The sequence below is a fragment of the Anoplopoma fimbria genome, chromosome 17 (assembly GCF_027596085.1).
Source record: "Anoplopoma fimbria isolate UVic2021 breed Golden Eagle Sablefish chromosome 17, Afim_UVic_2022, whole genome shotgun sequence".
NCBI classification, from domain to species: Eukaryota; Metazoa; Chordata; class Actinopteri; order Perciformes; family Anoplopomatidae; genus Anoplopoma; species Anoplopoma fimbria.
The window spans coordinates 9,287,156-9,304,531 of NC_072465.1; the positions used below are offsets into that span (position 1 = coordinate 9,287,156).

General features: G+C 41.0%; 1 protein-coding gene across 1 annotated transcript; it reads right to left on the reverse strand.

Annotated features, from left to right (window-relative positions):
• Positions 1-340: 340 nt before the first annotated feature.
• klhdc8a (kelch domain containing 8A) lies at positions 341-17,324 on the reverse strand. The gene is given in 8 exon segments (XM_054617595.1): positions 341-1,416; positions 2,990-3,138; positions 3,328-3,429; positions 11,874-12,092; positions 12,241-12,363; positions 12,366-12,404; positions 16,435-16,645; positions 17,160-17,324. Coding segments are annotated over 8 exon segments (1,062 nt in total). The 3' UTR covers positions 341-1,362.
• Between the last annotated feature and the right edge of the window lie 52 nt (positions 17,325-17,376).

Sequence of the window (17,376 nt, forward strand, 5' to 3'; positions counted from 1 at the left end):
AAGCTGTCAAAAGCAATCATCATTATGGCCACTTATGTGAACAAAAGAACAGTTTTCAGAAAGCTATTTCCTATTTTAGTATTGCTTATTATAATGTTAGTCTGGAATGCAGTTTATGAATTCTTAAATTTGGCTTTAAAAAAAGAATTTCTATTAAAAAAAAGGGGAAAATCAGAGTTGAGACAACGTACTGCACATGTTATAATATCACTTTATACTTCTTCAGTCTGGAGAACCTGCAGACAGTGTAAAGAGTCAGCGAAGGCCTCATAAACTCATGTGAGTGATCACCGCCATCTAGTGGAAAACAAGTGCAATACAAACCACAGATCCCATTTATTCCACTGAATATGACCACTGGTATCCTTAATATTATGGACAGATCAGAGATGGATCATGCTGAAGGATGAAACACAATTGAATATTTCACACATTTCATACATCAACAGCCCCGAGCCAAAAAGACACAAGAGTCTGGCTCTGACTGTAAAGACACAATACCAGTCCTTAGATGATCTCTGCGGTAACATTAACAAGTCTGTAACGTCACAACCTGAGTAACCGATGGTCATTACAGCACGGCACACGTTGCACAGAGGAAACACTGAAGAAACTACAGTATTGCTGCAGGAATTAAACGTGTACAATCGATCGGAGTCGCACCGGATCCATTTCTTTTGCCTACAACAGCAGTCTGGTAATCGTTTAAACAAACAACATATTGCCATTTAATACGGTCTCTTTTTCCATACATGAAATGCATTAAATCGTAGCTATCGTACCCACAGATGTGCACTGTTACAGCATAGAAGAATGATTCTCAGTGTAATCACAACAATACACTAGGATCGATGGTATCTCAGTGTTAATTGCTTTAGTGCAAATGTTGTCACAGTACAGCTTAACCAAACGTTTCCCACTTCCTAGTGAGCTTCTTCTTTTTGCTAGATGATAAATATTGCAGTCATGTCATCAAAGTGAATTGAACGTGGAAATAACACTCTATCTAACGCTGAACATTAAAATGCATATGTGCCATAACACAGCTGGTCCGTGTGTCTACTCATCTGGATGTATAAGCTACAAAATAGTTTTTCTCCATGTATGCACTGAAACATGTCGCATACTCAAACATACGTCGGTAGAAAGAAAGAGCCAGCTCCTCCAGTGTGCATGTGTGTGTGCTTACATGTGGGGCTCAGTGTCCGTGCAGCCCCAGCAGGGGGCGGTGCTGTCTGTTACTGTACAGCTCAAAGGCTGGGACTCAAACTCTGATTTTTTTTTCAATGCTTCCAACATATTGCACTAGAGTCTGATTCAGGAGGGTCGTACAGAGGAGCGGAATCGCCGATCCGCTGCAGGCTACAAATATTCCTCCTCTTTTACGTACAGGATCTCGTGGGCCGAGCTGGGAACCTGAGAGAGAGAAAAGATTGGAAAGGTTGGAAGTATTTCCATATTGACATTTCATGTCAGTTCTTCATGATACGTAACCAGTTAACTCAGTGTAGAAACTGACCGAGGGTTAAACTGACTTTTGACTGATCATTTAGGGTGCTCATTAGTAACATATGTAGTTGGGTTCATTTGATCCGGACTAAGATAAAAAAAAAAAAAAGACATTTTAGTTCTTGTCCTGTTCCTGTTTCTTCCCATTTGTTTTTAGATTTTTAAACAACAAAAACAGAACAAATCAGGAAATCAACAGACACATATGATCAAATTAAAAAACACGTGGAGAAATCAAAGTCTGGCGATGGAAAGAAGTTGATGCAGCACTTAAATGCTTCTGATGTGTGTATTTATGTTTTCGATTAATAACGGATTATCAGTATTATCAGGCTGCAAATCGGCAGCATGTTATGAATAATGACTAACAGGTAGAAATGAACCGTATTACTGTTGGATCACTGTCACACTCATTATAATGGACATAATGAACTGACAAAGTATATGTAGAAGGATACAAGCAAAGCAGTTATGTTAAAGGTATATTAAAATACCCGTGCTGACGTGCTCATATACATGGCTTTTTATACAGATCAATAAGAACGCTTTCTAAACAGTTTTCCCGATCAGCAGATGGATGTATTAGTAGTTTAGCCTTTAAAATCATGCTAAAATCACATGTCTGCTGTCATAAAATCCTGTGGTTGGTTTCTTTGACTTCACACCACTAACCAACCAAACCAGAGTCCAACCTTTTTTAGGCTGTCTCAGTTCTGTTGTTTGGTCCGCACCAGGGTTAGAATTTACATCTTTCACACCAGCTCAAACGAACCGTATTAACCCAGCAAACGGATTTGAGTTTGTTTTACCCGAACCACACATAACAGGTGTTAAAGCACTCTTTAGACTCTGTTTTTTATTTTTTTTATTTTTTTATAATACTTATTTTATTTTATTTTTTTTTTTTTTTTTTGCTTGTCTTCTTCTGCTATGTCTCTTGTGTGCACTTTACTCTGCGCTGTTGTAAGTCTGCAAATTTCCCCGCTGCGGGACTAATAAAGGATTATCTTTCTTTCTTTCCTTTAAAATGCCAATTCACCCCCCTTCTCTTAGTTTGCGCTGCTTTTGTCTCCCCCCTCTGGCAGTGAGAGAAACTACACGGACCCTGTCGACTTAATCAGCAGTGTGTTTATGTTTGGTGAGGGCTTGAATTAAACTGATGATCATTTATGTGCCACGCTTTAGCTTTAACCTTCATTTTTTTAAACACAAATTTCCTGACATAGATAATTCCCAACCTGTGGAATCTGGCAGCAAAGGTTCAGGGCTGATAACAGATGTGATCCTGACGAGCACACACAATCCTACAGAGTATTAATTCACATCAAACCACGCTGTGAAGCAAGCATATAAAAAAAATAAAGTGGGAACACACCCGTCACACATCTGTCACTGTGGATAACAGATGTAAATACTCGCTCAGCTGTTTTGAGTAACTGTAATTATGCAACCTCGATGGTTAAATCTAGCGCAAGTCTACCTGGTTGACTCCTCCCACCACCAGGAGGCGGTCTCTGATGACGATAGAGGAAGTGGAGCATCGGGGGAAGTTCATGGGGGCCAACCTCTCCCACTTCTTCCTCTGAGGGTGGAAGGCCTCCACTGTGTCCAGCGCCGAGGGCTCGTGACCTGGTAGAAGACCCAAAGGTATTCACCTAGTTACATCCTCAGGATTTATTTTCAACAAAGAATGAAGCACATGAAATCAGTAATGTGAACACGTTATATGTAGGTTACTGTAATCTTTAATATTGTTCTGTCATGAATTAAACACCATGGATGTGGCGAAATTGCAACAAACAAAAGGTCTACTCTTACCGAGTCCTCCTGCTACGATCATCCGGCCGCGCAGGAAAGCGGCGGCAAAGTCAGCCCTCTTTGTTTTCATCGCCACCGTCTCCTCCGACTTCAACCAGACGCCTGCAGAGGACGACAGGACAGCCGACATGAGCGGATGTGTGTGTGTGTGTGGTGTGTGTGTGTGAGCTTGTGTGTGCGCAGGCTTAAAAAGCGGCTGAGGGTTATTGGGTCAGTGGAACTGTGGTCTCTGTTCTGGCTGGACAGGATGCCGCTGAGCTTTGTTTTCTGAGCGCGACCTGCACAAACAGGTCACCCTTCAAGCCAGCTGCAGCCATGTACAGTACACACACACACACACACACACACACACACACACACACACACACACACACACACACACACACACACACACACACACACACACACACACACACACACCTGGCAAGGACAAACAAAGGTTAGAACTAACAGACTACAAACAGTGTGAGAGGGGACAGGAAGGTTGGAGTTAGGGTCACAATAATACACCAGCTATTTACAAGCTACAGTTCTTCTGACACCAGGTATACTGGTCAGAGCCAGACTGTGAGTGTAGTAGTGTGTTTGTTGTTGCACCAAATTAAGAGCTGTGTATTATAAATTCCAGTGGATTTTATGTGGTATTTTATTTTGAAGCTACATGTTAACACTTCCAGTATCACACATTGCAGCTTGGTCAGTGGCTCTACGCTTCAGAGGATCACTTTTACAAGGATCAAGTTCCATACATTACATACATAAATTGACTTTTCAAAATAAACTTCTGTGTTTACAGGGAACAACTTTGTTAGGATTAGGCAACATAACTAATTGGTTTTTAGGTTTAATACGTTGTTACTTAGTTAATTAGCTATGCTACGTGCAGCACGTTATGTAGGTTAAAATAATAAATAATAAATAAAAGCAAGAAAAATAAGTATATGTTGATTTTTGTTTTCATGCGGGACCTTTCAAAACTGTGATTAAAAGAATCACAGAAACCATCTTCCGCAATGGTCAAAGGGTTCTTATAAATGTTTTGGTTTCCCAGTAAAAAGTCTTGTGTTTTTGAACCAATCAGTATATCCACTCCGACCTCTTCCTTCCGCTGACTTAATTGCTTTTCATACTATGTCCCGACTTTCTGCTTTAGTCCCGTATAGCGTCATAGTTTGACACGTAGGCATCTTTTTTATATATTTTTTGCTATATATGTTAGGTAAAGTATTGAGTGAATGTATTGATATTTTGACATTCTGGATCTTTGGTTTTATTTATTTTTATGCATTAATCAGTCTGTCGAGTCATGTGGGAAATGTGGTCCTTGTCCATTTTATGACACAACGCAAAGATCTTATGACAATGTCACATTTAGTTCTGTCCAAAGACCAAAAACAAAATTGACTCTCAAAGTACTTCGGGCAATATGTGACAAAAAACTAAAATGTACTGTGCCATAGTGTTGGTGTCTTTGTTTTGTGACGATGGGTTGTGGTCCGAGCTCCGTGCTTTATCTAGCGTGGATGGTGGATTGCAGGACTTAGCCCAGTGGTCGTCTTTCACCACAGCTTGGAGAGTATATATTTTTTTATGAATTTATTATGATTTCGCATTTGTTGAATAGCAAAACAATGCAGGTCCGGCAAAAAAATTAAACATGCAGTCTTGCAAAACATTTCAACATCATCACACTGATATGGTGACCAATCAGTAGTGGCTGCTAGTACATTGAGGCATACGTGATCCCTCAACAGCTTCCCACCCTTGAAGCTGCTGCTGCTGCCAATATGGAACCGCCACAGCTGGGAATTGAACCCGGGTGCAAGCAGGTGCAGTGGTGAGCAGGTGCTTTTTCTTATCCACCACCAAAAACGCTATTGGCACCTTAAATCCCAAAGTATTGGAATCGACATTAAAGAAAAAAGAATTCAGTCAAGCCGCAGGTGTGGAAGACATTACAATTTAATTGTAATGTAATTTAATTTCCCTAAGTACCTGACACTTAAGACTGACAATGAAGACAGTCCTCTAAAGACATTATGCGGTCAGAGCAGAAGTGACATTTTCCTTCACACTCAAGGCTGAAGCACTGCACATGATAAATCCATGAAATAAAGACATAGCCTTGCTCTTTTCTCAGCACATTTTGCAGAAAGTTTCCTTTTTCACTTTTAGATTTTGTTGCTGCCAAGTCTTGTTTATCTGAAGGAAACCCAGACTGGAGAGAATCGTGACGGAGGAAGAAAGATAACTTAATTAGGGAGCGAGGAAGGAGAGGGAATTAGAAAAAAGATAGAGACAATGTTTCTCCTATTTGTTTTCTGGATCTATTTCTTTCTCTTATCTTTTCTCATACTTATTTTTTTCCCAATTTTCTTTCTTCTATCTTCCCTCTCTTCTTCGTTTTCTCTCCCATTGCCTTCTTATTCTCTCCCCCTCTTTCCTTTCTGCTTTGTTATTTCTCCTTCTCTTTCTCATCTATTCTCGATCCTTCTCTTAAACAAGAGGCAGAGACAACAAGGTGGAGGGAAACAAATAGATGTGGAGAGAATGAAAGGGAGATAAGTAGCCAGATGGTGAACCTTGCTGCATGGTGCAGCAGTGTGTAATGAAGAGCTGTGAACGGAATGAAGATCACAGCTGGCTGTCCACTCTGCTCTGTTCTATCCCCTGAGCAAAATACTCCTGGCAGATATTTTGTGCTGGCATGCCAGCAGTCCTCACCCCAAAAACGTCCTCCGAATGATGAGAGTATGTATCTATGAAAGCACATACCTATGATAGTATGAAATTATTGTTAGTAGGTAACTAACTTTAGCACATTACTAACTTTAGTAAGTAACTAACTTTAGCAAGCAACTAAGGTTAGTATGTCACTTACTTTAGCATGTAACTAACGTTAGTACGTAACTAACTTTAGCATGTAACTAACGTTAGTACGTAACTAACTTTAGCATGTAACTAACGTTAGTACGTAACTAACTTTAGCATGTAACTAACGTTAGTAAGTAACTAACTTTAGCATGTAACTAACGTTAGTAAGTAACTAACTTTAGCATGTAACTAAGGTTAGTATGTCATTTACTTTAGTAACTTTAGCATAACTAACGTTAGTAAGTAACTAACTTTAGCATGTAACTAACGTTAGTAAGTAACTAACTTTAGTAACTAACTTTAGCATGTAACTAACGTTAGTAAGTAACTAACTTTAGCACGTAACTAAGGTTAGTATGTCATTTACTTTAGTACGTAAGTAACGTTAGTAAGTAACTACGTTATATTGTATCATCATAACATTGACAATTGGGTTAAAAATTGAGTTATTGAGTTCTCTACATCGAGTCATAATCGTTCAAGAACGAAAAATATTTTTGGGGGGGTATTTGGTAGGGACAGTGCACATTAATAAAACATTTCTGTAAATGCACCAGAGTTAGCCAAGAGGCTATTTTTCATCTGTAGTCCCTAGACAGATGTTACAAAGTCACCTGTTTGATGGTCTACTTCGAAGTTCTCCTACCCCTAATTGTAATTAACATTAGTACGTAACTAACGTTAGTACGTCGCTATGTAAGTACGTTAGTACGTCGCTATGTAAGTACGTAACTAACGTTAGTACGTCGCTATGTTAGTACATAGCTAACTTTAGCACATAACTGTGTTTGTCGCCTAAACATAACTAATTAACAGGATGTCATTTAGGTATGAGGACATGTAGCATTGCTTATCAAAAACTGTGATGTACCGAAAGTGGCCACTCAATACTCTCTTTGTTAATTAAAACAATTGAGAGTGGTGCATAAAATCATGCTATATTTATATCCTCAAAGTAAGCAAGTAAGTTGTCAAAAGTATGGTAGAGTAAAAACATTTGAAATGATACCCATCTAGTCAAGAATTGTAATTAAGCTTTTTTAAACTGATGATTTACTAAATCGGGTTGCACAATTTAAATTGAAGTGATGTCTGAGATTGTAAGGGACTACAGTTGCTGTGAAACAATCCACGAAAATCACTAGATGTAATATAGGAGTTTTAGGGAAAAAAGAGATTGCATAACCAAAGCAACATTATTGGGTCATGTTTTTAAATGCAAATTAAAAACCTCCAGGTATACATCATTTCTAAATCATGTCAGATGAGATATATTGACCATAGTCCATTCATATGTAAATTAGCTAACAAGCTTTGTTAGTTGGTTTTGTGAGATACGCAACTGTTCTCCCTGGCAGTTGGTAAGTGGGATTATTCATTCAACTGATCAAGAAATGGTAACTGGAACTGATATAAAACCACATCATATTCATTTCTACATACTGGATACATACTGTGATTATGTCTATTCTTTCCATCAACAATCAATAAAAAATATGGATGCAGAATCCAAGCTACAGCACTAGTAATTCTTCTTCTTTATAAACAGTGCTGACAGTGTTACTGGCTGGATTTTCATCTATAAAATAAACTTGTGTCAACACATCACACTACAGACTTATGGTTCAGTCCTCTGAGACCGAGTTGCAACTGCAAGCTTTATTCCTATTTGCTTTGGAGGGATTACACAAGTCTCTGCGCCAAGATTTTCTTTGTCGTATGCAGGGAAAACACTAGCATGCATTATTCTACCCTGGAGGGAGACGGCAGAGGAAAATAAAGAGATGGAGAGAGGGAGAGAAAATACAGAGAGGGACAATAAAGACAGAGAGGGAGAGTGACAATAGGATGAGGGAGATGAGGCGATCCTCTGAAGGCTGGGGCTTTGTAGTCTGTGTGGTAGTCATTTCGTCCACAGCTCTCCTCTGTAATTGTCCCTTCGTGATTAAAACTCTAAAAGGACGGTGATTGCTTCTCTGTCTTTGATGGATTCTGTCTGCCTTGTCTCTTGTGAAATCTCAAGACGCTGCTGACCACACAGATGACAGAATCTCACCATTATGTGAGGCATTTTTCAATAATTACACATTGGCCCACAGTCATGGCCAAAACAAGAGAACATTTGCTTTATTTTTGCTTGATTCCATCTGCTTTGAAGTCTTTTGGGTAGATTTTTAAGCAGGACATAAATCAAATATAGACAACATGGGAATATATTTTGTTACTAGTTGGCCCCAGGAGGACGGCATCATTTGAGGGTTTTGTTACTGTTGGCTGAGTTCCACATGCCTCAAAGAAGCTTCTGATGTTTCTGTATTATTTACTGGGAGCAGTGGAAGCAGTGGAATTCATAATTCTAATAGTATTGGTAACAGGAAAGGTTGGGTTACCCAAATCACCCAAAAAACGTATTCCAACCTTTTCAACCTGACAGTTCCAGGAGCTAAGGAGTCACAGGAAATAAAGCGCCAAAAAAATGCCTTCACAGCATCTTGATAACTATGAAGAAGAGCCTATTTATATGCAATTTTCACACACAGATACTATGACTGTAACTGTCATAGTATCCTACAACTAAATCAAATAGAAAATTATGTTTTGATTCTCTTTCTAACTGTATTGTTTCTCTACCTGAATCATGACTGAGCGCTTGTGCTTTTCTTCTATTCACAAAGGCTTTCTCACTTTTTCTTCCTTTTAGACCTGTCAGGAATCAAACTACATAAAAAAAAAACCTCATCCCAATATTTATAGTACTGTAGATTTGGGTGATTTGTTAAATCCCCCCCTCTGTCAGCCCAACAACCAGCGATTGCCGATATATTCTCTCATGTTTATCTGTGCGGAGCTGCAGCCCACAGTGTGTTTGAGCATCATAAGACACACTTCATTCAAACTGGAAAGATACAAAATAGGGCTCACCAAAACTGTCTTCCCACTACTTTGGTCCAAATAAACCCTTAATTCACAGAGTTAGAAGTGAATTTATGCTGGTTCTACACAAGGAAAAAATTCAGAGGCCCACAACCAAAAGCTGCCACAACTTTCGGAGCCTTTGCTCTCAACATGTAGGCCACCATTTTTATGACAAGGGGCATCTCGCGCAGGCTGACTACGCCGAGTATAAATCACGCAGAGTTTTGAGTTGTGAAATAGTTCCGGGTTCCCTGGAAAAGTTGCTGTGGTGGAAGCTTGAGTTTATTTGTCTAAGATTACTACCTCTGTCGGAATATAATAGGAGTCAATAGAATTTGTTTGTGGTGCCCATGGCATTAAAAGCCTTGTATCGTGGTGGAGGCAGACAGATACCCTTAAAATGTGGCCAAATAAATCCACAACTGTCTGCATTGTTTTATACCATGAAACTGAGATTGTTTTATTTTTGGGGGTAATTTGGACGAACGTACCCTTTAAACTATTTTCTGAAGCCATTTTTTCATTCTTTGTGTGTATTTTCTTCCCCGTGTCGGTTCTTTGTGTTTTCGGTTGTACGTGTTGCAGCTTGCCCACAACGCCCAATCATCACCTAACAGCCGTGTGTGTCTTAATACTGGCGATATGGAATGGAACAGTAATAGAATATCACTGTGTGACAGCAGATTGCACGGCCCTGTGTGTGTGTTTGTGTGTGTGTGTGTGTGTGGAGAGATATTGCTGCAGATGGATAATAAAGCAATCTGTTTCTGGATCTTGTAATTTAAAGCGCTCCTCGTCTCCCCAGCCCTCCCCCCAGCTCATCACCCCATCTCATCTCCACCTAAATTAGATTGGAGAAACGGGGTACGGCTGCCCGGCATGTGTGTGTGCATGTGTGTGTGCACATGCATCAGTTTAAACAGGCATGCGCTTGCGTATGTGTCTGTTGGACGGCCTTTTCTCTCACTCTTTCTCTCGCACACAAGGCAAACTTTCCCTCCCCATTATCATACATTAACATTATCACTCCCCCGCTCTGCTTTATTTGGCTTCCGTTCGACCGTTCCCAATGTGTGACCGCAAATCCAGCTGTCTAAAATGACTTATCGATTCTTGCTCCCCTGTTTCTTCTTCCGGTCCCTCCTCAATTTGTTCACCTGTTACTCTGGGGGTGTCTCTGCTGGATGGAGGGATAAGTAATTTCACCGTGTGCTGGGACACCGAGTGTGTGCTGAATTAAGAGAGGAACGAGCTTGTTTGAGTAGAAAAAACAAACTCCTTGCGCTGAGGTTGATGTTTATGGATGCTTTGACACACAGTAAGTCAAAATGAAGATGGAGGCTGTCAGCGAAAGAGAAGATGAGACATTTGCTGAAACCAAAAATATGAATGTCATAACATTGTAACATGATTACTTATTTTTTGATTGAGGATGTTAAAGGATTATGCATATTCCTTTGTGTGAGATTCATTGATGTGTATCGCACATCTGTGTGTTAAGCTTGAGGCTGATGTCAGATTGTATTTAGCCTAGCTTAGCATAAAGAAAGGAAACAAAGACAAACATCTTGCCTCGCTAGCTAGCTGAAAATCTGACTTCTAAAAAGAGTACTCAGTAGTAGCAGCAGTGTACTTCAATTCAGTAGAATCTGAGATATCGTCTTTTTTTATTCTTCTTCCTTGTTGAAACCTGGCTCCTACAATACCAACAATGCAACTTGTCTAAGGTGTGTTAAGCTAGTAGCAGCTAATGTAGCCTTGATCCGCTATACTAAGTTAATTTATCAGACTTTATAAAACTTTTTTTCACATATGCATTAGTACTCCCAAAAACCTGTAAACAGAGTTTGATGTGTACAATCAAGTTCCCTGTTGTGTATGTGGCTTGTTTAACGCCCCTCCACTGGAAGCACCAATTTGTGGTTTTATGGCTGGAACTTTTTCTTCAAAATCTCTTGAAGAACAGCCAGGCGCAGCAGGCAGTTTCCCAAGTCATGTAAGAGAGGTTGCCAGGTTTGGTGACTTTGTACTTGTACAGAAAAAGGTAAACCGACACCTGTTCTAACCAACCATATATGGAAAGCATTACTACACAGACGTGCCGTGCTAAATGGAAAGTCACAAATTGTCATTTCTGTATTTGCACACGTTTTACAAGGTGGAAACATTGAGCAAATCAGACCTTTAAGAGTTGCTGAAAGGCATATTTTTTAAAGTTTCCCCCTGTCTCCAGTCTATATGCTAAGCTAACCAAGACAATGTTTTGTTTTACGCACGTATAATGACAATGAAATTCAATTGGACTCAAATCAATAATCCCCCCCCTGAAAGAAAGCAAATATGAACATCTCCCAAAATGTAGAACTATTCCTTTAAAACCCAACAAGTCAACAAAACCGATCATTTATAGTTTGGGATACAGAGCTTGCTAAAGACCTCATTCCAGATTTTCATTGAAGACACATCCTGCTCAAGTGAAATGAGTCAGATGTTTCGCATCTGCAGTTCCAGCTGGATTGTTTCATGCACATTTCTGTGCAATTAATTCTGACATATTTGGAATCTGTGTGCCCCAGAAATACAGAGGGTTCTAACAAGGCTTTGTCACATAATGTACTGAGTGTTTTAATTCATGAAGTGTGGCTCAACAGGGGAGGAGTGGCAGGGTTTATTACCGTTTAAAACCCAAATACAGAGCTATTATCTAATGACTAAAGCGACAAATGGAAGTCCATAAATGAAAATATGTTTCATACCTTGGTTGGTGTCAAAAATGTTGACGTTCTTGGTGAACTTGGAGCTCTGGTGTCCTCCTCCCTGCCGCAGTCCTCCGAGCAGACACAGCCTCCCGGCTGAGTCCCATACAACGCCCCCGTACGATCGTTTACAAGGCATGATGGGTAGCGTAGTCCAAGAACGCGTCTCTGCATCATACACCTCAAAGGCCTTCACGGGTCGCTTACACTGGCGACCGCCTAAAAAATTGTATGAGAGGATACGAATTATAATTCTATAGCTGCTTAAAAGCATGCATATTGAAATTTGGAGAACTAATTTTTGTTGTTTAACAAATAAAGTGAAGCTATTGGATTAATAAACACACCCACGCTGGTGTGCTTGTACCTGCCACGTAGAGCTTGTTGCCCAGCAGATACGTGTTGCCGTCGTAGCGAGGGGTCGGCATGGGAGGAAGTAGTGCCCACACGTCCTTTCGAAGGTCATACTGCTGTAGGATGCTACGAGGAGCAGGTCGGCACCCATACCCCCCACAGCCAGAGCCCTGCCATCTACACACACACACACACACACACACACACACACACACACACACACACACACACACACACACACACACACACACACACAGGCAAATAATGTGATGTTTCGGATTGGCCAGCCACAATTTTCATCTAATGCATGGATTTTATCATAGAATGTACATAATGATGGACGACGCATCTCCACTTCCTCCCACTTTACACCTTGTGCTTATGATGAGTGTACACAGCAGTGATCAGGGAGTGGAGCCGAGGTATCAATGTCCCGCCCACACACCATCCTGAGCCAACCACGAGTTGAGGACATTATAAGTGCATTTATGATCAAAGTGACACATGTACTACCAGAGACCGTATATAAGAAGTGGACGTAGTTGTCAAAACGTCAGCAATTTGTTTGTGGAATGCGGTTTTGAAGCCTTGAGTTTGGCATTTTGGCCATCCTCATCTTGATTTTTGGCCCTGGCCATTATAGCATCAAATAATTACTTAAAGTGGCCCTATTATGCTTTTCCACTTTGTCCCTCTCTTTTAGTGTGCTATATACAGCGGGTAAAATAAGTATTGAACACGTCATCATTTTTCTCAGTAAATATATTTCTAAAGGTGCTATTGACATGAAATCTTTCGGTAACAACCCAAGTAATCCATACATACAAAGAAAACCAAACAAATAAGTTCAGAAATTAAGTTATGTGTAATAAAATGGAATGACACAGGGGAAAAGTATTGAACACATGAAGAAAGGGAGGTGCAAAAAGGCATGGAAAGCCAAGACACCAGCTGAAATCTATCAGTAATTAGAAAGCAATCCTGCCCCTTGTCAGTGCAAATTAATATCAGCTGGTTCAGTCCCAACTGATGGCCTATAAAAAGGTGTCTCATTACCAAGGTGGGGCTGCACAGTGGTGTAGTGGTTAGCACTGTCGTCTCACAGCAAGAGGGGCCCGGGTTCAATTCCCGGGCTAGACAACCTTCTGTGTGGAGTTTGCATGTTCTCCCCGTGTCAGCGTGGGTTCTCTGGCTTCCTCCCACAGTCCAAAGACATGCGGTTAGGTTAATTGATGACTCTGAAATTGCCCGTAGGTGTGAATGTGAGCGTGAATGGTTGTTTGTCTCTATGTGTCAGCCCTGTGATAGGCTGGCGACCTGTCCAGGGTGTACCCTGCCTTCGCCCATAGACAGCTGGGATCGGCTCCAGCACCCCCGCGACCATTAACTGGATAAGCGGTTACGGAAGATGGATGGATGGATTACCAAGGTGTCACACAAGAAACATCTCATGATGGGTAAAAGCAAAGACCTCTCTAAAGACCTTCGCAACCTTATTGTTGCAAAACATACTGATGGCATTGGTTACAGAAGGATTTCTAAACTTCTGAATGTTCCAGTGAGCACTGTTGGGGCCATAATCCGGAAGTGGAAAGAATATAATTTCACCATAAACCGGCCACGACCAGGTGCTCCTCGCAAAATTTCTGACATCACCCCAAAAACACCATACCAACAGTGAAGTTTGGAGGTGGGAACATCATGGTGTTGGGCTGTTTTTCACTGGCAAACTTCATATAATTGAAGGAAGGATGAATGGAAAAATGTACCGAGACATTCTTGATAAAAATCTGCTGCCATCTACCAGGATGATGAAGATGAAACGAGGGTGGACATTTCAGCAAGACAATGATCCCAAACACACAGCCAAGGAAACTCTCAATTGGTTTCAGAGAAAGAAAATAAAGCTGCTAGAATGGCCCAGCCAATCACCTGACTTGAATCCAATAGAAAATCTATGGAAAGAACTTCATAGAAGAGGCCCACGGAACCTTCATGATTTGAAGACAAAATCACACCTGACTAATGCATGCGACTAGTTTCTCCATACAGGAGGCGTCTTGAAGCTGTCATTACCAACAAAGGCTTTTGTACGAAGTATTAAATAAATTTCAGTAAGCGTGTTCAATACTTTTTCCCTGTGTCATTCCATTTTATTACACATAACTTAATTTCCGAACTTATTTGTTTGGTTTTCTTTGTATGTATGGATTACTTGGGTTGTTACCGACATCTGGTGAACATTTCATGTCAATAGCACCTTTAGAAATATATTTACTGAGAAAAATGGTGATGTTTACAATACTTATTTTACCTGCTGTGTATTTCAAGGAACAAAAGAGAGAGACGGAGCTGGAGCTCCGGAGGAAGAGGTTTTTTCGAGAAGACGCTGTGCTCTGCTCTGCAAGGGGAAATGTCCTTTGTTTGGACTTCCGAAGGCAGATGAAATTAAGAAAAAGTGGCTACATTTTATTTTCAACCCTTTGCCAGAGCAGTACAACGAAAACTTAATGATGGGTTCGCTGCATTTCGCTGAGGACAGCTTCAACAATGTTTTGAACTGCTCTGGAAGACTGGGCTGAATTCTGTTTGTAAGGGGTGGGACATTTCCAACGCATGTGAAACATTGACCAAACACAACAGAGCGGGCTAGCTGACCAATCAGGGCAGACTTTGCTTTCTGGAGGGAGGAGCAAGCACTACAACGGAGCTTTTCAGAGAGAGGGTGAGAAGAGGTGCTGCAGGACAGCCAGGATGAGAAAAACAAGGAGGATTATGAGCATTAACCCATGTAAACATGTTGTAACTGTAACTTGAGATAAAAATATGCACCCGGAAAATAGCATAATAGGGCCTGTTTAAAACCAAACTTAACTAAAAAAATAAATAAAATCACACTTGTTCATACATGAGTGTGATAAGAACCACCTAAAAACGACAGAAACCATCTTTGGAAGGTGTAATTTGATTTTTTAGCTTGGACCTTGTCCGATCCGCTAACATAGATGGGGGGAGGGGGGGGTATTATGAGGTTTACTGCAGCCAGCCACTAGGGGGCAATCAAGATGTTTTGGCTTCACTGTCATGTGGTCCATCTTTGTATACACTCTTTGGATTTCAGTTTAGTATGTAAAATATCAACATTCCCCCAAAAGTTGCTAAAATGAGTCAAACAAAAAGAACCTGCTCAACAATAACCAGCTTGCCAAAGACCAATCCCAGCAGATGGAGACACCTCGTTGGCACTTTATTTTATGAAGTGCTAAAAATCTGCAAAGCTGGAGAGTTGGCTGAGAAGTTCGTGCCAAATCAAGAGACTGTGGCAGACACTGGAAGGACAGGGAGGACATCAGCAGAATAATAAAATGCGAGAGTACAAGTCTGGCACCTTGGCATGACACCTCTCCCACAAGAATGGAAGTGGGTGAGAGTGTCGACATGAGCGAATATGCAGCATGACGAGTGAAGAGGAAAAACACTGCAGAGAAAGAATCTGCAGTTTATTATGCTTTTCTTTCTATATTTAGGTTTTTCTAAAGAAATGATACATATTTACTTCTAAAAAGGGAGAAAAGTTTCCCAAACACGTTGAATTAATTTCGGAGGAATAGAAAAGCTCATTACCTATCAGCTCATTATCTCATATCTGGAAAATAACGATTCCACAAATGTCAATATCAAATCGGTCACCGACTATGCATACAGAAATACCATATTTGTTTTAATTTGGCCCCATCGATCATTTTGGCAGACTATTTGTCTCGTTTTTGCCGTCTGGGGATGAAACTGCGAGCAGAGGAGCCGAGGATTGGAAGATTGGTGCAGAAGATGGAGGGGGCCGCCAATAAGTCTGTGTGTACACGGCATTTATCTGTGTTCCAGCAGATGCTGACGGATGCACCGCTGGACTGAGCACAAACTCATCAGAGGCTCCCTGTGTGTGTCTACAGACTGCTGGAACTGAACCCAAAAATGTGGAGATAAATGTGGACGTCACGGCCCAAAAATTGCTCTATTGACATCACATGGGAAAACTTACTTTACACAAGACTACCGAAAATTGTTTGACCTGCTGTACATGCAGTGCTTAAACTTCCTGATTGAGTTTTAACTACATAAAGTTTAATAACACATGGATGCAATAAGGACATAACGTGTAAACCCTGGGTGTGCTCGTGCTTCTGCTTGTCATGATCTTGTTTCGTACCTTTCACCGTGATGGATAAACCCATCAAGGCCTCCCGCAGTGCGCTCCTCTTCCTCCACTTGCCTTCCTCAGTGTTGTACATCTCCACCACCTTCAGGGGGCTCTGGTCCTCCCCCACCCCTCCCACCACCAGGATTTGCTTTCCCAGCACTGCCACGGCTGCCCCGGCGCGCGGGGTTGGCATGGGAGGCAAGCTCATCCAGCGGTCGCCCTGCAAAGATAGAGACGAGAGGCTGCATTCAGGCAAAAAGCAGTTTTCAATTTGTTATAGGATGAATTTTTCCAGTTTTTCAGTTTTTTTTCTTTTCTTATTTGATGCAACACCCTCAGTGCTGGGATTTGCTTTACATATGCCGCTAGTTTATTTACAATTCAAATCAATTGATTTGTGAAACTGTCTTCAGGGGAAAGGTAACTGATGTTTAAATAAATCATAAACAGCTACTGTACGGATAGTACTTTGCTGTTGATTTAGCAGAAACATTATATTGATTATTTTTATATTCCATCTTTATTTGCCCTTGAAAGTGCATTCAGTGATTCAGATTTTTTTGTTTGTTTTTCATCACTATGAAATTTTAGTTTTTTTTGCAATAAGTAATAAACAGTAATATTTTACAAAATCATTGTTGCTCTGACATCCTTAGTAACTTTGTCCTGTCTATTCTCAGTTAGTAAAAAAAAGAAACTTCAGATACAGTGTCAATGGTGCACTTGTTTGTTACCTCGGGGGAGTAGAGCTCCAGGCCCGGGCAGGGCCTCCCTGCAGCGTCACAGCCCCCCAGCATGTACATCTGACCCCCCACCTCAGACAGGGTGTGGTAGACGCGGCCGCTGGGCAGTCGCGCCAAGCTCTGCCAGTGGAACTCTTGGGCCGAAGGTACCGCCATGGCCTAGGCACCCTGGGAAAGACACAGGGAGGGCAGACGGCGGAGGCCAGAG